Source organism: Podarcis liolepis (assembly GCF_965112155.1).
Source record: "Podarcis liolepis genome assembly, chromosome: Z".
In the NCBI taxonomy this organism is placed as follows: Eukaryota; Metazoa; Chordata; class Lepidosauria; order Squamata; family Lacertidae; genus Podarcis; species Podarcis liolepis.
Window position 1 is genome coordinate 25,634,279 of NC_139570.1, and position 21,024 is coordinate 25,655,302.

The window sequence follows — 21,024 nt, forward strand, 5'->3', positions numbered from 1 at the left end:
GTTAATTATCTCATTTCTATATAAAGACTAAAGAGGGTTGCTTTTTTACTTGTAAAATGCTGGAGACATTCAGGTGCTACCTATTTGGAATACAGCAATTCTTTCCAGAGCTATGAGAGAGTTAACAGCTGCTGTTTCTCTGTGCCAACTTAATGTACCTGTAACCTGAGCTAGGGAAAGGCATGTGTGTCAGCTCCAAACCTGTTGAAGCAGCCCTGTGTCTAATTTCCACTCCTGCAATTCTATAGTCATGCAAGAAAGCCTTTAGATAGTAAAGAACAAGACTCATTTAATTAAATATGCTACTTTGCTTTTCAAAGTAATTTGAAATCAAATTTATGAGCAGACAAATTCATACAAACCTACCTTTTGGCATAAGCACATATATTGTCAATAAGTGGACAGTTTTTCAGAGCTGCCTCAACTTTGCCCAGCGATACATATTCTCCTGCCTGCAACTTCACCAAATCTTTTTTGCGATCTGGGGAGATAATTGGGTGAAATGGTGCTTTAGAGAGAGCATGCAATTTGATCCTATACATCTTTACTCAGAACTATGTCCTACTGTATTTGTGAAGCAAACACCCAGATAAATGTTTCCATTTACACCATGTGTTAGGAGAAAGCTCAATATACAATCAGATGTTTCATTTTGTTATTCAAAGTGACAAGGGATTTGCCTTTGCAACAGGGACTCTACTATGAGTTCGATGCCAAAGTAAAAAATGTATACATGAAATTTAAAGTCAAGATTAAAAGAATTTCTGTTAAGATGTACGGCAAGACAGAATTTGGTTAGGGCTCTAATATAGCACACTCCTGTATAACAGGAAGACATAATACAATGGGTGACTGAAATCCAACCAAATCATATTCAGAGTAGATTCACTGAAATAAATGGAAGCTATTTAAGTCCACTGATTTCTACAGATCTTCTCCAGTATAACACACATTGGATATTAAATGTTTAAGTATCAAACTTCAGTCCAATCAGAGAAAAAGATAAGGCACCTATGATTTGCAGACAGCCATCAGGATGAAACTCTCCAATGTCTCCAGTGCAAAACCATTGTTGACCATTTTCATCAACAATGAAATCTTCTGCTGTTTTCTCTTCATTTTTGAAGTATCCCTTTGAGACATTAGGTCCACCAATTATAATCTCTCCCCTAGGGTTTGGTTGGTCTCTGTTCGTATAGCCTCCTGAAAAAGTAATATAAAATAATTAGCAAGAACAATTATAGTTCTTGCTTTCCTGCAATCAATGAGAAATAAAGCAAAGCAGCTATAAAGCAGGCTATAAAAATAAGCAGTAAAGCTATATAAAAATAAAATGCTGTACTGAAGAAGTGAACATCAATGATTAACTGTATCAAGATACCAAATTCACAGGGACAACAAAATGCCATCCTTTATTAGGAATGACCAATGCCTACAATGCTCTCCCCCCCCTTTTAATGCCAAGCCAATTGAGCCTGTTACATGACAGGCATGAAGATGACACCAACTCTGGCCTATGCATGGTTACTCAGAATTAAGGACCCCCCCCCCCAAAAAAAAATATGGGGTTTATTTCCAGTAAGTGAGCATACAATTGCAGCTAACACAGCCATCTTGTACTAAGCAAGCCCTATTCAATTTAACTGGAATTATCTTCTGAACAAATATGCATAGGATTGGTCTGTAAGTTTGACTGGTAAGTTTTTCAGAGTTTATACGTGCATTATATTAGTAACTGAAAAATGGAAAGTGCTGCTGTAATTTGTACTGGACATGCAGTGCTCTCTTACCTTCTTGCCAGTCTCTCAGTTTAATCTCACAGCAGATTAGAGGAGCCCCTACTCTGCCAGTGCTGTAGTCAGAAACTAGAGGAAAATCAGAAAAAATGTAAGACAACAGCCAAAAGAGTTTTTCCATTTTAAAATTCTAGGTGCTTCCAGACTGTTGCTGTTTTGTGGATGATATTCAAGCAGAAACAGGCAAATTCAACTAATGCAATTAAAGTGGATTTGGTGCTCTTGTGCAACAAACCCACTTCCAAAATAAAACAAAACAAGACTTTTGTAGTAAAGAAAGCAATGGGAAAATGACTGAAAATCATCAGATAACAACTGCTTGATGCAACATTGTGTAACCTACCCATACATTTAAGATAACAAATCAGATGAATGCTCAACAAACAGATTCTCTGGAAGCATTGTATAGAGACTAGATAAAAGAACAACCAGCGAAAAGTTAATTCAATCACCGTATTTTTCACTCTATAAGATGCACCCGACCATAAGACACACCTAGTTTTTGGAGGAGGAAAACAAGGAAAAAAATATTCTGAATCCCAGAAGCCAGAACAGCAAGAGGGATCGCTGTGCAGCAATCCCTCTTGCTGTTCTGGCTTCAGCGATAGCTGCGCAGCCTGCATTCCCTTCATAAGATGCACACACATTTCCCCTTACTTTTTAGGAGGGAAAAAGTGCATCTTATAGAGCAAAAAATACGGTATTTAGCAGAAACCCATACCGACCTCCTAGAAACAGAGATGATGTAACCCTAAATTGTTACCTTCAGTAATTGTCCCTGCTCCACAGGTTTCTGTTAACCCATATCCTTGGCCAACAGGACAGCAGAAACAAATGTTCATGAATCTTTGTGTCTGAGGTGAAAGGGGCGCTCCTCCTGAAAGCATCATGCGTACATTCCCTCCAAGGAGTGCTTTCACCTTGTTAAATAAGAGTCTTAAAGGAAAAGAAACTAGCATTAATAAACAAGTATGTGCAATTCCAAGATCTCCTTCCTGACAAACAATGTGATCTGGATTATGCCCTATTGTTACAGCAGTGGCTAGCTGTCCCATTTTTAAGAAACTAAATGGAGGCATATTTACATGACACCCAATAATAATGGCTGTGTTTCAAACCAGCTTTAGACTGTGCAGTTCAAATCCAAATGTGCACATTCTGACTGCAATGCATTCATCCAAAGCCCACTGAAATGTCAGGAGAAAACTTTATGGTTTTAACTTCCACTCTATGCCCTTTGTTGAGTGCTAGCACTAAAAATGTTTCATCTGGTAGAAAGGTTAAAAAGGTTTCGCAACCTAGATGATATTGGAATAGTAGCCTAAAGTGCAATAGATTAACCCCTACATAAGAATTATTCAGATACACTTGAGGATGTACAGCAGCAGGACCATATTTGGGGTGCTTCTTGCACTGGTTCTTTAGAATACAAAATTAGTAGAAATGCATTTACTCAATTGTTGCTCCCTATACAGTGGTGCCTCGCAAGACGAAAAACTCGCTAGACGAAAGGGTTTATCGGTTTTGCGTTGCTTCGCTAGACGAATTTCCCTATGGGCTTGCTTCGCAAGACGAAAACGTCTTGCGCTTTTTTAAAGAAGCCGCTTGAAGAGGCGCAGTTGCGACGGACCGTGCTTCGCAAGACGAAAAACATCGCAAGATGAAAAGACTCGCGGAACAAATTCTTTTCGTCTTGCGAGGCATCACTGTATAATTACTCGTAGCTATATAATTACTTGTAGCTTTAACATATTAACTGGCACATATATGAAATATACTTACAAATTACATAGAGGTGCATCATAACCCCTTTTTATTTGTTCCAATTTATAGTCATATCCTATCTTGAATAGTGTTTTCTGGATATAGTTCATCTCTTGAACTTTGCTCATAACGTTCTTATAAATTCGGTCCATGATTTCCTATAGAAAGATTTTTTTATAAAGGTGAGTGTTGAGAAAAAATACCATTCCTGCTTATACTAGTACAGTCTGGCAATCTAAAAAGGCAACAGGAAACAGGAATCTCATTCATTTTAAACAGCTTAGTTTTTCCTTAGTTGTGCAATGCTTAGTGTACAGTCTAGTTAATCTATTTATGGTCAATGTTAGCCGGGAGCCATTCTGCGTAGGCACAAGCTGAAATGCACAATGGAAAAATTGAGCTTTCCTTCCTTTCCCTCTGAGCTATGCTATTTCAACAAGATTTTAGTATAGCACATTGGTTTCTAATGTTTAAGAAATAGTTACAACAGTGTCTAATTTGCATCACTATAGTATCTGAGGACAACCTTCAAGGTCTGCAGTTCTAACCACCCCATTCTTTTCTTTTTGTTAAAAAAAAACCTCATAAAGGAGTTTTCCAATTGCCCCAGCACTGACTTTTGTTTATTTTCTGAGCATGCTACATTATATGGGTCAGACTTATGGGATGCTCATGAAACTTAATGAAGTAAGTTCTTTCTCTGCAAGTTGGACTTTCTGCCATAGCTTGCACTAGGTCTTTCACAGGGCAGTCATGTACATATCTATTCAAAAGCAAATCCCAGTGAAATACAACGGCGCCTACTCTTCGGAAAGTGGACATAGTTTTGCAGCCTCAATTGCTGGTTAAAATCACAATATTTTGTGGTGGCAGGGAATGAAGATAAGTTAGGTTGCCTATATTCAACAGCAAGTCAGCTATGTAAATTATTAGCTGCTAAGATATCTATAGTAATAGCATGGATTATTTGCACTCAATCATGCCTCAAATATCCCAGACTCAAGGACCAAATATAATTCTAAAATGTATAATATATATATTGGATTGCAATCCTATGTACACACTTATTGGGGAAGATATGTCACTGTACCTTTTAACTACTAAATTAAAATAAAAAGTTACCATACAGATTCACTCTACTTCTTAGTGTTGAGGCTGTTGGGAGTGAATGATATGGAAAATAAAAGGAGACTTCTGGTTTGGCTTGCCATGGCGGAGGCTGTTGATTACATCTCTGCCGTTTTGCGCAGGATATTTTGAGGATGAGGTGGATTTAACCATCCTCCCAACCACCCCAGGGCCGGGGGGGGGGGCAGCTTCATCTGCAGATCACCCAACACCTGCCCCCCAATCTGGTAGGAATGAGCGGGCGCTGGGTGGAAAGCACTGTATGTCTCTTTGGCAACTCTCCAAAGTCACCACCATGAGCGAAGAAACTCCTGTTTTTTAAGATGATAATTCGGACTTAATTAACGAGCATGCTCTGAGTGAGAGGAGATAAACTACTCTGCCAACTGATTCAGCCACTAAGGAGCTAAATGATTTGAGTGGAAGAGAGATTATCTTTACTATGAAACTGGTATGTCAGAATGGAAAGTGGGGAGAGAGGGAGCCACCTTTGTTTCTTTTTGATATACTGCGTATTTGCTATTTTACTTGGCAAATCCCCCTGGAAAGTCTGAATATCGATTGATTATGTATGCAAGTGAGACTGGACTGTATTGTAATATTGATATAATTTTGATCTAATTATTAACTGTGTGGAAAAGATTTACGAACTTGCAATTAATTCTGATGGGGCTATTAAGAGCGGAAGATGGGAATTGAGGCTCCTAGCCAAAATACAGGCTTATCTGTTCTGGTATGGTATGAGATGAAACGGAAAGGTTTGACATATGCCTGTAACAATTGGCAGAAAGCCAGATTTCCTCCATTTTGGGATGTATTGTATTGGGTAACAACTGGCATGAAGAAGCGAAAGTGAAAAACATGGAAGAAAATAAACACCCACACAGAAACATACTGTTTTGATATAACTTGCTTGCTGGACGAACTCAGAGGCTGTGAAAATGAACGAAGGATTAACATCGGATTGATTTATAGGAACCACCTGGACTAATTAAGAAAGCAGCGCAAATGTGGTAATCCTCCGCAAATGATGGCAATCCTCCGACCTCAGAGCATAGGAAGTCAAACAAAGATTTATGATTTGGCTTAATATTTGGACTGTTTGATTATTTTAAAATTCAGAATATCTTTAACGTGGCCTTTATTAGATTGTTAAATTGGAAAACTTAATAAATATTTTTTTTTAAAAAATATGGAAAATAAAAGTATTTTACTAGCCACTTGTCCCAACCAATACTTACGGGCACAGCTGCCATCAATGTTGGTTTCAAAATAGAACAATCTCCTTTGCTTCCCTTTTTAATTTTACTTGACTGCAAGAAAAGAGTATGAGAATCTCAGTTAAAAGTACATTAATAGCCCTAAGACTGCCACATTCCAAAAACAATTACTTTATTCCATTCAGTGAAAGAGAATGAACCTCAAAAACACAAGGAACCCCACTAACAATACACTTTTCAATACTAAAAGAAACAGCAAAGTTGTATGTAGTTATCTGCAGGCCTTGATGCAACTAAGTAATGAGGCAAAATACTGGGGAGTGATGCTCTTTGAAACCTAGCTTAAATCCATTTATTCACACAATAAGGGAGCTGCAAAACTTTTCTTGGCATCACAAGATCTGTGCATGCTATTCAGTTAGTGAGCAAGATAAATATTATTTATTGCATGTTCAACATATTATAGTGTGTCAGGGTAAGCAACTGATGGGCTTGCCTGTTCAAGACACTCTATTATATACACATATATGTGGGCAGGCTGTTAAAAGTGCTATGGATGGGTACAATTCTTTTTATTTAGTTGTAAAGCTGATCCTAAAGATGGCTATGGGTGGTGAGGGGTGGATCATGCTGTTGAACTAGATTTTTCTAAAGCCAGTTTCCCGAGCTAGGTTTCCTAAGTGCCTTTTTGGATGTTACACTTTCCTATACTAGCCACTACTGCGCTTTGAACCTTTCAGTGTGGCGAGTCTAGGATTGCTAATCATCTCCATGCTATTCACAACTGTTGTGTTAATTCAACTGAATGTTAATACATTTCTTTCTTTCTGAACAACCAACAGGATAGGTCAATACATTTGCTTACCTGGTCTGATAGTGTGAGAGGAGAGGAATATCCAATCCTGCAGCCATAGGTAATACAGGAAATTTCTGCTGTCAGTTCTAATACATGAGCCAGAGGCAAATAGCCAATGTATGTGTCCTTGGGTCTAAAGGAGAAAAATTATGTGATTCAGTATAGCATGCAGGTTATCTGAACTTAAAAAGAGCCCTGCTGGATCAGGTCAAAGGCCCATCTAGTCCAGCACTCTGTTCTCAAAGTAGCCAACCAAATATCCATGGGAAGCCTGCATACAGCACTTCAGTGCAGTAGCACTTCCTCCACCAGTGATTCCCAGCAATTCTTGTTCAGAGGCATACTGCCTCTGACAGTGGAGGTATAACATAGCCATTGTGGAGACTAACCTCCAATAGCTTTGCCCTCCATGAATTTGTCTAATCCTCTTTTTATAAAGCACAGAAAACAGTTTTTATTCTACATTCCTTTTTCATAATTGAGGGCTTCTTGGATCTATGTTCTCTAACATATAGCCAGGCAAATTAGATTACTTAACAGATGAAAGCTTTAAAAACATCTCACCAATGGAAAGAATTTTGAACCTACTATTCAACTTCCTGGACTTGTCAATTATTTTCAAGCAGAGTATTCTCTCCAGCTTGGAGACATCAGGTTAAAATAGGTTTCCACTGTTGTTTTATTATTGCCCTTCTTAAGCCTACCACAGGTTTCCATTTAAAGTCTGTTTCTATTCTCCCACTTCCTCACCAATAGTCTTCCAGGCAATAAAAATAAATAAACCTTCCCTTTGGTGCATTCATGTCAGTTCCAAGATGTACCCAATTTCCAAAATACTGGTGAAGTATCAGCCACCAGCACTTAAGTTTCCTTTGTCTGGTCTTCTCTCCACATATCTAGCAGTTTGGTGGGGCCCCATATATGATGCCCAAAAAGTCTAAATCCTCAGACTAGTATTCAAACATTTCAGACCTCTGTTTTATAAAGGGTTTGTTTGTTTTCCACTCCTATGTCTCCCCCTTAACTTTAGCAGTATCAAAGTTAAATACTCTATTACTACTGTTGCTGTAGTAAAGCCTTAGAATGATCCTGTCCAAGGTGTAAGGTTATAATGCAGTAAGAAGCAAGTAAATAGCCAAAGTATGAACCTAGGATCAATAAATAACATTTCCTAGGAAAAGCACATAGCTTTTATCTTATACAGACTAATTTATCTCTTCTTTTGAACACTGTTCTGTTTAACCCATTCTAGTCCTTGTCAGCTAAGTCTCATGCTAATGGTTCAGCCAGAGTGCAATCCCCCTCTCTATCTGCTGGGGGCAGGATGTAAAAACACATAGAGAAAGGAATGGAAAGTGATAGGAAGAGGGTTTAGAATGGGCCAACCTAATCCTCTCTGCCCTCCCTCCTTGCTTGTCCATAAGTAGCTGCAGTTAACAGCAAGTGCCACCCACCCACATGAACTTTAATCATTGCTAAGTGACAGGTGAGAGGAAGCACCAAGAAGGCGTTAATCAGCCCAATTCCTCTGGTTGCCATGCTGTTGACAGGTATGCTGCTGTGCCCTGATCCTCCATGGGGAGAAAGCAGGATTGCACCATAAATGATTACAGAAAGACAGTGTTGTCTTTAAAAATGGAGTTTGAGTTTTTGACATACATCTTTGAAAAACAGGAAATGCTTACCCCAACCCCGGTATCCGTTCACACTGTCCTGTCATTCCAGCTATCAAGTTTTTATGCATCATCATCACTCCTTTAGGTTTCCCAGTGGAGCCACTGGTGTACATTACTAAGGCCATATCTGTGGCAGTAGGTCGACTTGGAGAGATATTTACTAGAAAAAAGATCAGGGGCAACAAACATTACAGATCAGTACATCACAGAAAATGAATTAAACTGTATTTTATATTTGATGCCAATCTTAGCTGAAAAACAAGGTATAAACAAAATTTATGAAGAAATTTGACTGTAAGTACTTTCTCTGTGTGGGAAACCAAAACTAGAATACTCTTATCTGCATTCCTATAAAAGGTCAAAAAGTCCCAGAAGTTTCTGTCTCTTAGCTTAGAACTAATTGGAAGGGCTTCTTTCTAGCAATGGAAATTTCCAAAGCAACTTTAATCTCACTGGGAAGAAAGTAGTGAAAGACTAAGATATGTGACACATCTACATGCCATTTTTATGCTGATGTTAAATCAAAAGTATCCCGCTTGGAGAAGGGGCTCAAATAGTTCTCAGGAACGGGATCCATACCCTGCTGGTGTCGTTTTGATTATATCTATTCCTGCTGAACAGGATGCATGGTTCTGGCTATGGGTGAAAAATAGGCTTCATCTTTATTGACAAATTAGCTGGTTGACTGGGTGCTTTGTTTGCCCCTCTGCCAAGGCTTCAGGTGGACTTGAAAGAACTATCAACTTATGCCTGACATCTGGAAGGTTCAGCTGTTTTCCTGATGCTTTGCTCCAATGCAGGCACAGAGGAACAGGATAAAGCTCTTCCACTGAAGGTGACTGTTATGAGGCAAGTTTTAAAATGAATGCGAGTGGTGCTGTGAACCTGGAATCCAGCAGTGACCAGGGCACCAGGTCAGAGGCTACAATGTCACTAGCAAAGGAACCAGACCAGATTCCTGGCTTTGAGTCTGATGCTAGGACCACTTAATTTGAGGCTTGCAGGCAGGAGCCCTTTGAACTAGCTCCTATAGCAGCAGGACTGAAGTAAAACCAAATCCAGTATTCTTATAGGTCTATTTCCTGGGCCTGGGGGTCTGCATGCTTCTCCCACTACCTCACCACTTTAGTGCCACAAGGACTAAAGTGATAAGCCATGAACTGCAGGAGATTTGAGAGTTTGATCTTACCTGCTACTGTACTTTGATTATATCTGCTTCTATTTATTCAGATGCAGGGTTTTATAAGATTATTGTATGGCTTGTTTCTATTATGTACTGTACAGTATATATTGTACTTCACCCTCATATCTATAGAGATCAGTGTTGGGGAACCAACTGCAAGCCCAGGGGCCAAATGTGGCCTTCTCTATCTGGCCCCAGGGACACTCTCCAGACCACATCCATCCCACAGGCCAAACCTTCCTTTACTCATTTAACCTGGGCTGAAATGTGTTACTGAACTGTGATAATGCCGCTTGCCTGAAAGGAGGCTGAAGAGATGTGTGGTAGTTATAGAAACCTCATGGCTAGAATGTAAGATACTGTACAAGGGTAAAAGTCACACCACTGCTTTGCCCACTTTTGCATCTGGACCCCCCACCACAGGAATTTGGCTCCCAAAAAAGTTGCCCATAAGGCAATGTGTCTCCTGGGCTGAAAAGAGTTTCCTACCCCAATATAGATGAAGGATGGGCTAGAAACATTTTAAATAAATACACATGTGCATACAATATTGAGGGAGAAGCTTATATTTTAAACAGCTTACAGTTTCATACTTCTTCCCTATGATTAACATATATTTACAACTTTGCTTACTATAGTGAAAGAAGTGTTTTATAACTTTAAGCAGCTGTGATAGCCTTTCACATGGTCCACTTACAGTTTTCTGATTTGGCTCCCAGTTCTTCTACTGCTTGCATGCTAAGGATCTCTAGTGTTTCAGGATAGTCTGACTTATTGATAGTCTTCTTGTCCACATAAATGATATGTCTGAGGCAGGGGATTTCTGACAAAACATTCTGATGAAGAAATATTTGAAGGTTGATTACACAGTGTACAGAAAAGGATCTTAACATATTGCCTGTTTATTTTGATACCTCTATCCTTATGATGGTTTGGGCTAGTATCAGTGCTTTAAAAATCTACTCCCTTTACCTGCAGCCATTAAACATCCAATCCAAATGGAAGCATATTTTTATATATTAGTTCATACTAGAACTATGAAAACCTTCAGATGAACATTGCACAAAAGGTAGAGAAGCTATCAATAATGTTTGCACTTTGGCTTTCCAGCTTTGTGCCCAAATCATGGTGGTCAATATGCTACTTGTTTGTTTAGAATTTTCAAATAATTTCAATGAAGGGAATTTATTGAGAGTCCCACTGATTTATAAGCCAAGACAATACTTTGCATCCCCACTACAAAATACACATAGCCACGTTAGTCCACACGATCTCCAGAATTTCAGCCTAATGTTGAATTAGTTTTCCATGAAACTTAACATCAACCCAACCCATATCTTTTGCATGATTAATATTATTTATACCAAATGAAGATATCTCATCAAGACTTACCTTGAGTTTGCCTTCTAAAAGGTCGGTGCTAGTGATTAGATAAGATGCTCCAGATTCGTTCAGTCCATAGGTTACTGCATCTTCTCCAAGGGTCGCGTATAAAGTAACAACTGTTTAACAGAAAGGGGGAGATTGCTTAAAAAAAAAAAGCTAAAACCAAATCTGTATTTCCTTAGCCATCATCAATTACTTTGCATTGAGGAATGAGTAAAAGCATTCTGGTTTTTCATGTTCATTTTATGTTTCACATCTACTGCAAAAAAACCCCACCACTATCCCAAAGTAGAATAAACCTGACATACCAATGCAAAATTCTGAAGTTTGTAAGGAAAATACAGCGACTATTCATGCAAATCAAGAGACTTCCAAATGACGACTGTGCTTACCCTTGAGTACATTTGAGTTTTACACAGAAACATCATGGACAGTAAACTCTGGCATTGTATTTTAAAGTTACATACCTGTTTTGATAACTAGGAGATAACATTGCAGTGAGGGGGGAAATATAGGACCAGGAAAGGAGGGAACAAGGAGCCTGGGGATCAGAGTCCTATTTTTCCACAAACTTGCTCATATATGCCAGATAAAGCATCAATACTCACGAGGAAAGCTGTATCGGAAACAGGTTTGTGCTGCAATCATCCATTCAGTTCGGGTTTCACAGAAAATAGCAACTGTGCTCTTTGGTTTTAGCCCAAGTGAAACTAATCCTCTTCCAAAGTTGTTCAGTTTCTGGTTAGTTTCCTCATAGTTCAGCCACCTATAGTTTCCTAAGATCAGCTGGTTAAAGAGTAAAACACTTGTTTAATATACAAGAACTTTGGTTAGTAGGCTCCTAAATAAATAAGTAAAATATACTGTTGAATGACTTGATCAATATAACATGAGGCAGTATTTGCTAGAACAAGAGTGCCTAAAAACTAAATATTTTATTCATCATTAAGAAAGTCAGCCACAATGTTGGTCTAAAAGAAATGCAGGTAACTTTCAAAATAAGCCAGCTGTGTTTGTAGTGCTAAGAAACCTGCCCAGTAAGGTGTCTGTGCAAATACGACGTTTTCGTACTATATCAATACAGCTTGTTCAATAACATTGTTCTCTGAAGTACTTTAGAATCCTCTCCCTTGATTAGCAGCCAACAATCCACATGGCTATAGAAATGCCACTGAAATATATACAAAGTAAATATCTTCAGACAGAAGCACATAGTTCCAATACTTGGAACAAGTATTAAACTTCATATCTGTTTGCTTGACAAAGTAACTTAACAGTGGGTGATGCCTTTTGAAATGAGCATTGACCTATTTATTACTAATTTAACAAAAAAGTATTTGTTTTTTTAAAAACACGAACTTACTATTTGAATAGTATAACAAATAATAAAGTGCATAGATTTCAAGACCCTCTAAACATACCAAGTGCTTTAAAAAATGATCCCAATTCATTGCAGTTAAGATATTTAAGACATTATCAACCTTTTAAAAATACCTTATTAATGGTGTTTAAACATTTACCAAAGTTATTACCTTCTTAAATACTTTTCCATGGGGCTGCATTTCATTCTCTTCACTCAGGATCTCTCTTGTTCCAAGACAATCTTTTTTCCCAAATTTTGCAACAGCATGGTCAAACAATTTGTCCAAAGTGTCTGCTCCAGGCAAGTCTATAGTGGCTAATGACTCAAGATGTGAAATGGCTCTGTATGGGCTTCCAGGACTGTCCAAGACGGGTTTAGCTTTTAATCGCTTCGCCATAGCTTTTTTCTTCTTAGCATTTGTAAGAAAATACCATGGAATGAATATAAGGGCACTGTACAGATTTATCAACAAGTACACAGGAAGCAAGAGAAAGATGCGTAGTCCTAGCTTAGGGTTCATAATGGATGGCTTTCTGTCTCCTGTCCTTCAGGGATTCGAAGTGCCTTAGTTTTTTGCACGACAAAAGTGGAAGCAGCCGCAGACAAAAGCAGAATGAAGGTTTAGGTGGTTCAGTTTTAGAGTAATCACTGCAATGTTAGAAATACTGGAAGCCAGCAGCAGATTATTGGTGGTTGAAGATCATAGGTAATCAGATAACAGGAGGCAAAATTAGTAACAGTTTGTTAGCTTCAATCCTTTATTGGTTTCATCATAAAATGCAGCTAGATACTGGAGGTTGAAAAAACTGGTTTCATACTTATATACATCACATAACTGATTTTAAGGAGAATAAAACTGAAATAAATATTTGTTCCATCCACCCCACCTCAAATGTTTTTGAGAAGCACTCTTAAAATGCTATACTTTTAATCCAGTTTAGCAAATAAGTATTGCATCATTGTGTTCAAAAGTTCATAGCTTTTTCTTTAAATATTTTACTTGAGCAGGAGAGGATTTAGCAGTGCTGTTTATGACTCAGAAGCTACATTAATTCACTGTTTACTGGACTTGCGTACATTCAGATTCCTTGGCAGGCCAAAATACTGAACTGTTGCAATTGCTTATTGCAAAATGCTTCCATAGCCTCCCTTCTGACCTTGCTTTAAGACTGGCAAACAGTTTGATGGAAACAAGGTCTTAAACATATCCTAATATTCAGGCATGAGCCAATATAGATGTGTGATTTTGGCTTCTTATGTGGAAGGAGCTTCTTCTGTTCAAATAACAGCACTGCAGTTTAACCATGGTTTCATAAAACCTATCCTTATATGCAATCAGATCAGCCTCAGTGGTCTTGTGCACAATATGGACATATTGCAGGGGATTGGACTGGATAACCCTCAGGGTGCCTTCCATCTTCATAGGTCTTTGATTCTATATGGGAGTTAGGGTTTAAATTTGCAAACAGAGTGAGTGAGTGATGGATAGAGGAATGATAGGCGCTGACCGAACAACATTCACTTCCATTTCACTAGGGCTTTCTTAAATATTCCTCACAATTTCCAGGGGAAATGCTGGAAGCTGCACAGAACACTGTTTTGTGAAATGGGCCCAAAACATTCTGATATGAGGGAGCAAGAAGCGAGGATCATCTCTTTACACACTTAATGGGGGGTTGCAGCGTGCTTCAGGATAAGGACTATTTTGGACAGATTGATGAAGCATAATGCAGAGGAACCACAGGTCAGGAAATTCCTCAGGAACAAGGAATTCAGACAGCTATACCCCAGTATTCAAAGTGATGTATAAACATATTTGATGTTTCAGGATGAAACACGCTGTGCTTTAAAAATAGATTTTAAATGACTGACTAGCATGTCAATAATTAAGATTCTGCAGCACCCATTATTTAATCATGATAATTGAATTTGCTCTAAGGTACAGCAGCAGCTACAGACTAGTAGCATGTATTACTCAGCTGATAAATGTTATTTAATTATATAGTGCAACATGATAAATTTCTGATTCATATTTATAATCACAGTAAAACTTTATCTGTCAAGGCCTCAATTCCTTTGAGGAAATTTAGCAAAGAAGCCAGCCATGTATACCATCAAAAATAAATAAAAAGATGTGCTTCATATGTAACAGCCATATGACTTGTAAGAAATCCCCTAGTTTCCATTTTCTCAAATAGGAATAGTAATTCCTACAGAGTGTCTAGCTTTTATAGAAACATAAATATATGATTTACATCCATAGGTGAAAATGCTTTACGTTACCAATATTCCAAAAAAGACATTTCCCATGAATTTAAATCTAATTTAGTTAAATCCCAAAGCAACTGTGGTACAATAACTTTTATCAGAGTCAACCAAAATATCACAAGGAAGTGGGAAAGCTTTCCAGTTTCCCAGGACTTTCACTGAGCTGCTAGATGTTCAGCCAAAAAAAAAAAAAAAAAAAAAGGTCAGAGGAGTGGGGAGGAAAAAATATGGTTCTACGGCAGCAGTTCTGAACACCTTTGTGCTTGTGTGGATGACTTGAAAATTTATGGGAGTTTCAACTTGCACTTTTTCGTATTCCATATTGACACTGTTAAAAACAGCACTGTGTTATGATGCTTTAAGCCATAACTTGTTGGCCTTATTGATAAATATGGCTCTGATCAAAACAAAAAATGAGTAAAGTGCAAACTACAGATATCCTCAAATTTTCTGCAACCTTTAACATGGATCACCTGGTGGCTTGTGTACCAGTTTAAGAGAACCAGTTTAAGCCTGTTGGGTCAGGCCCATGACCCATCAAGTCCAGCGGCCCATCTAGTCCAACATCCTGTTCTCACAGTGGCTAACCAGATACCTGTGAGAAACCAGCAAACACAAAAGCACTCTCCCCTCCTGTTGTTTCTAGCAGTGGCCATTCAGAAGTATTGCTGCCTCCAACTGTGGAGGCAGAACACAGCTATCATAGCTAGTAGCCATTGATAGATAGTCTTCTCCATTAATTTATCTAATCCTCTTTTAATCTTTCCTCCTGTGGGAGTAAATTCCATAGTTTAACTATGTACTGCATGAATAATTTCCATTTATCTAAAAGCCTCTGTCTGAGGGCATGATTAAAATACCCCCCCCCACAAGTCTGCATGCTGTAGCAAGATGGAACACAGTGTTTTGTAGATTTTGAGCATTCTAATGTAGCTTTATATAACAATTGACATGCTACATTTTGATGTTATAGACACTTTAATTCCCCCCATCATGCTCCAAAAGTTCATTTTCTCCTATCCTATACCTTTCTTTTTTTTAAGCTTAGCATCTAGCTGAAGGTGAATTCTTTAAAAATGAAAGCTTGCTTTGTATTTGCTGATATTTGAATTGTTCTGAATAAAAGCTACTACTGTTGCTTTTACATTTCTCTTGATAAATTAGCATGGCTATCTGCAAATTTAGTTATTTTTCGCATAATGGCATGCTCATTTTGTTTTCCCATTTTAAAATGTGACAGCCATGGCTCTCCAATGAAGTATATTTTGACAGCTCCAAATAGGACTTCTAAAAATATATTGTGTTTGCCAAAAACAAAATGGTAGTCCCAAGACTTTCAAGTAAATTACATTAATTTGCATTAGCTCTTTCCTTAAAACCTGTTTTAATGCCCGCACGACCCCCAGTTAATTAAACACTCCAGTAGAAGTAAGTTGCACATAACACAAAAACACATGGGCAGAAATGTTAATGCTAGTTAAAGCTCTAGTGAGGAACAGTAATACAATATGACATAATTTAAGAAAAGATCTGGAAAATTTGTGTTCAAAGTCTGACAACAGACAAAGCATGCAACACCAATTCAGAGCCTAACTTTACATTTATACATAAATGTGTGCATCAGAACTCCCTTCTCCTTCCCCTCCAGGAAAAGCTTCTTTGGAATGGGGAGATTTTGACGGGAGAAAGTGTGTGTGTGTGTGCGCGCGCGCATGCGCGTGTACGTGCATCCGTGTGTGCACAATTCCTTAGCTGCTTCTGTGCTTCCCATCACTTCCCACCCTGTCTCCCTCACCTGGGTCCAAAATGTAAAACATGCACTTGGGCTCCATGGAGGAGATGCAGCAGAAGCAGCAGATTGGTTAGGGCCCCGCTATCATCCACCATTACTTCCAATCTTCTCCTCCTAAAGTAACTTTTTTCGGCTGTGGGAGGAGCTCCCTCAGGATTCAGTTTCGTGCATTATACATTTAAGATGCTTGGAACTGGCCAATGCCGGTCAATATACAGTTTGCAAAAGGCTCAGTGCTGTCGTCTCTATTCATAATGAATTCATAGCATCAATTCCACAATAAAAGATCTGAAATCAACGCAGGCTACCTAAGCAACATAAATAATCATTCAATACTAAGGCTGATGGAAACTGCACTGTGCAAAGTTTAAGAGTAGTTATTAAGAAGCACCTCCCTGACAGACTGAAAAAGCTATACAATGAAAATATACTGCACTTAATTAGAAATTAAGACAGCCTTGTATTCAAGTACTAGCCCTGTACCCACAGGTGAGAAGGGACTGCATGCAAGGAAAATTGCAGTTGTGCTCTCTTGAAGGCGTTTCCAAAGCATGTTATATAATGGGTAGGATATCAAAATTGCAACCAGAAAAGGGGGGCACAGAAAAGGTGCCCCCATGTATAAGGCGCCCCCTATTTTGGGGTGCTCAAATTTAAGAAAATGGGGGGAGATGGCTTAGAGTTGTTGAGCTTTTTCGGGGGGGGGGGAAATGCCCATGGTTGTTGAGCAACTGGGGGGGGGGGGATGCCAAACTGAATATCACTCACCCAGCTGGCAAATGCTAACAATCGCAAGCAACGCAAGCCAAATTGCCGAAGTGGCAGCCAATCCAAAGCAGCCCTTGCCACATCCACTAATAACCTGTCCATTTGACAAAGCAGCAGCCAATCCAAAGCAGCCCTTGCAGCAGACACCATTCACCCACCCAATCGCTAGATCCTGCTCGCGGATGCAACCAGTCGCCCCTCCCCCCTCTGCACTACCCAGGTATAAGATGACCCCCATTTTTTACTTTATTTGGGAGTAAAAAAAACCCTCGTCTAATACACAGAAAAGTATGGTATCTTAATGTAGAAAGTAGCATGGCCCAAAGGTGCTCCATTTATTGTTTTTTTGAAATGATGAGGAAAAGTCTCACCATTAAACAGTGTTTTAATTGTTTCCATATTATTTAAGGTCAACCCACTGGCATCAAGAAAAGTGCACTTCAAAGCTTTTAAACTCATAATCTCATTAAAAGTTTGTGCACTTCAGAGTACTCCACCAGTTAAAAACAGAGTATGATATGAAAAAAGCTTATATCCAACTGACTGTGGAGTTAATGCCACATAACCTATTAAAAGTTTGGGTAATTCTAATAGTCACACAAATATCTTATTTCATCTTTTTTTCCAAGCAGTACCTGAAGTGTTACCATGAAAATTGCATGGTAAATTGCACCTGAGAAACTTTCAGATCCAGATCCAGATCCAGATCAGATCCACCTAGAAGGCCTGTTTTGAAAAAGTTGCTAGTCATCCCAATTCAAAGGTTGATAGTAACCACACACCCAATCAAATACTGCTGTAGACATTCAATATATGACAGCAGAAAGATACAGGCTATATTTAGGATATATTTCTAAACAGGAAATTACTTCAATCAGAACACTTTAAAAACAGTACATAAAAAACAGATATGTTAATGAAACATATTCAACAATAAGTATTGGTATACCAAAATTCAAACTTACAGTTTTTCCAGGAGAAATGAGAACTCTTCAGAAGTTGCTCAGTCCACAGTAAGATGGGGATGACTGTTTGTAACTCTAGATTTAAAGTTACACAGAACTTTAATTTTCAAGTTTTATATGGCTATTTATCATAAACAAATTTTGCTTTTCAACAAAATGATAGTTTTTTGTTTTTAAAAAAGGCAACATCAGAACTTAAGAATAGTCTGTCAAATCAGGCCAATGGCCTATCTAGTCCAGTATCCTGCTGTCATAGTGGCCATCTGGATGTCTGTGGGAAACCAGTGAGCAGAACATGAGCACAATAGCATTCTCCCCTCCTCAGCAATTGGTATTGCTACCTCATAGCTAGTAGCCATTGATGGCCTTCTCCATTAATTTATCTAATCCTCTTTTAAAGCTTCCAAGTGACCATCACTGCCTCCTGGGGGAGGGAGTTCCAACGTTTGACTATGTACTGAGTGAAGAAGTGCTTCTTTTTATTTGTCCTAAACCTTCCAACATTCAGCTTCATAGAATGTCCATGAATTCTAGTGCTATGAGAAGGAGAAAAACATTTCTCTGTCTACTTTCTCCATGCCATGCATAGTTATTTTATAAACTTCTATCATATCACCTCTTACTTGTCTGATCTCTAAACTAAGAGAAGTCCCAAATGCTGCAACTTTTCTTCATACAGGAGTCGCTCCCCTTGATCATTTTGGTTGCTCTTTTCTGAACCTCTTACAATTCTACAATATCACAAAAGGCTTCTTGGAACAGAAGAACTGAGAACACAAGATGATCATGTTGCCCAACAATGAGATGCCATTCAGGCAATCAAAACATTTGATTTCTGAATCGTTGCTTGTTTGGAACCTATTAATCATAGTGCCTGATCGCATGTCAAGGGAAACTATAGTAAACTGTAGCTTTTGTTTCTGTGCTCGCACAAAAGGAAGATCAAAGGGACTGTGTCAAATGCAGTCAAATGCAGTCAAATTTACATTAGTTCTGCTCACTTTTGTCTCTGGCATCACCAACCACAGGGGGAATGTGGTCCTCAGGCTGAAAAAGGTTCCCCATCTATGTTGCTTGGTTACCTGCTACATGACCTTATCTTTTGCATGTTCCACTTCTAACATCAAAGGACAGCATTTTTAATATTACAAAATTGTAAGTGTTTCCTTGGAAATTGTAAAAAGTTATTTGTGTTTTCAACTACTTTTGAGTACATTTTCTATTTTTGACAACATAGGGTATTACTTACAAGGACATTCAAGTTTCTCACCCCCATTTCCCTGCTGGGGAGAAAGGGGTAAGATAGATAGATAGATAGATAAATAGATAGATAGATAGATAAGATAGATAGATATCCCGGTTTGATGTCACAGAGAAGTAACTGAGGAAACCCAGCCAGATGGGTGGGGCATAAATAATAAATTATTATTATTATTATTATTATTATTATTATTATTATTATTATTACTACTACTACTACTACTACTACTGATCATGTGTCAGCTCTATCAGGGCATCTTTGGAAGTGGAGTGGACGGTACATCAACAAACTCCTAATCTCTCTCTCATCCCTAAAACAAGATAGCAGTACAGTCATACCTTGGTTCTTGAACAGAATGTGTTCTGGAAGTCTGTTCGACTCCCGGAACCATTCGAAAACCAAGGCATGGCTTCCAATTGGTTACAGGAGCATCCGGAAGCCATGCCAGATATTCTGTTTCCAAAAACTGTTTGAAAACCAGAACACTCAATTCCAGGTTTTGATTGTTTGGGAACCAATTTCTTTGGGAGCAAAGGTGTTTGAAATCCAAGGTATGACTGTATCACCAAAGTAGTACCAGGGTTGATTATGCTTCAGAACCATCAATCCTATAAGAAAGATACATCAATGCAGACACAAATTTTTGCAGTGAATCTGCCTGCAATACTAGAAAAACAACCACAACTGCAACAAGAATGTTACTGGCTCATGTTGAGGCAGTTCAGTGGCTGGTATTAGGGCTGGGCAGTAACTGTTTTCCAACATCGTAATATACCACCAGGTAAACACTGCAATCTATATCACAATGTCAGAAAGAAGCCCATATCAAAGCAATGGATGAGGAAAGTGTGCTAACACTTTGTTTGTTTGCCTGCCTCATGCACTGCCTTGGCATGGGCAGAGTGGGGGAGCGAACGGGCTACCTCTCCCTCCCTGGATGAAGAAGCAGCCCATTTTTACCTCCTCTGCCTGTTCCAAGGCGATGGAGGCAGCTGGGGCAGCAACCTCCACTGCCTTGGGAAGGGCAAGAGATGCAGGTGGGCTGCCTCTCCCTCACAGGGAGGAGGAAGCAGCCTGTTCGTGCCTCCCCCGATCCGTCCAAAGGCAGCAGTGTGACCTGAGGCAGCATCTGCTGCTGCCTTGAGACAGAGGGACTGGTGAGGCTCAGCTGGGGGGCAGGAGTCTTCTCACCCCTGGCTAAGCAACCACAACCAGCGTGCATCTGCCAGAGGGACCGGGGCTTGTTGAAGCAGAGGAAGGAACAAGCTGTATCACACCTCGCTGATGCAGCTTGTTTCTCCCTCTGCAGCAGTATGAGGGCAGACCGCGATGATGGCATCACTCAGCGGTATATCGCTGGTAAAACTGCTACTGCTCCCGAGTCCCTCTGCCTCCAATGCCCGGCTGCAGCTTGTTTTTCCCTCAGCGTGCAGGGCGCTGGTAGCAAAGGGACTCAGGCAGAGGTGGTTTCACCAGAGATATACCACTGAGTGAAACTGTCATTGAGATCTACCCCTAATACCAGTCCTGGCCGATATATGGATACATTGCCCAGGCCTAGCTGATATGCAGTATTACACACACACACACACACACAC

At 39.2% G+C, this 21,024-nt stretch overlaps 1 protein-coding gene across 11 annotated transcripts in view; it reads right to left on the minus strand.

The window, feature by feature from the left end:
• Nucleotides 1-21,024, minus strand: part of ACSL4 (acyl-CoA synthetase long chain family member 4) — a 79,548-nt gene that overhangs the window by 7,012 nt on the left and 51,512 nt on the right. For 4 of the 11 annotated variants that reach the window (XM_083485127.1, XM_083485122.1, XM_083485125.1 and 1 more), the window contains exons 2-14: nt 18,166-18,240; nt 12,542-12,781; nt 11,618-11,795; nt 11,016-11,125; nt 10,321-10,459; nt 8,450-8,600; nt 6,774-6,897; nt 5,930-6,001; nt 3,579-3,718; nt 2,560-2,732; nt 1,791-1,865; nt 1,012-1,203; nt 367-481 (exon numbers count right to left, since the gene is read on the minus strand). In XM_083485127.1, coding sequence (XP_083341253.1) covers nt 367-481; nt 1,012-1,203; nt 1,791-1,865; nt 2,560-2,732; nt 3,579-3,718; nt 5,930-6,001; nt 6,774-6,897; nt 8,450-8,600; nt 10,321-10,459; nt 11,016-11,125; nt 11,618-11,795; nt 12,542-12,769 — 1,697 coding nt within the window. In that variant the 5' untranslated portion in view covers nt 12,770-12,781; nt 18,166-18,240. Of the gene's footprint in view, nt 1-366; nt 482-1,011; nt 1,204-1,790; nt 1,866-2,559; nt 2,733-3,578; nt 3,719-5,929; nt 6,002-6,773; nt 6,898-8,449; nt 8,601-10,320; nt 10,460-11,015; nt 11,126-11,617; nt 11,796-12,541; nt 13,038-18,165; nt 18,261-21,024 lie in introns of those variants that run through there. The other 7 variants (XM_083485117.1, XM_083485123.1, XM_083485126.1 and 4 more) reach the window with 3 other exon arrangements.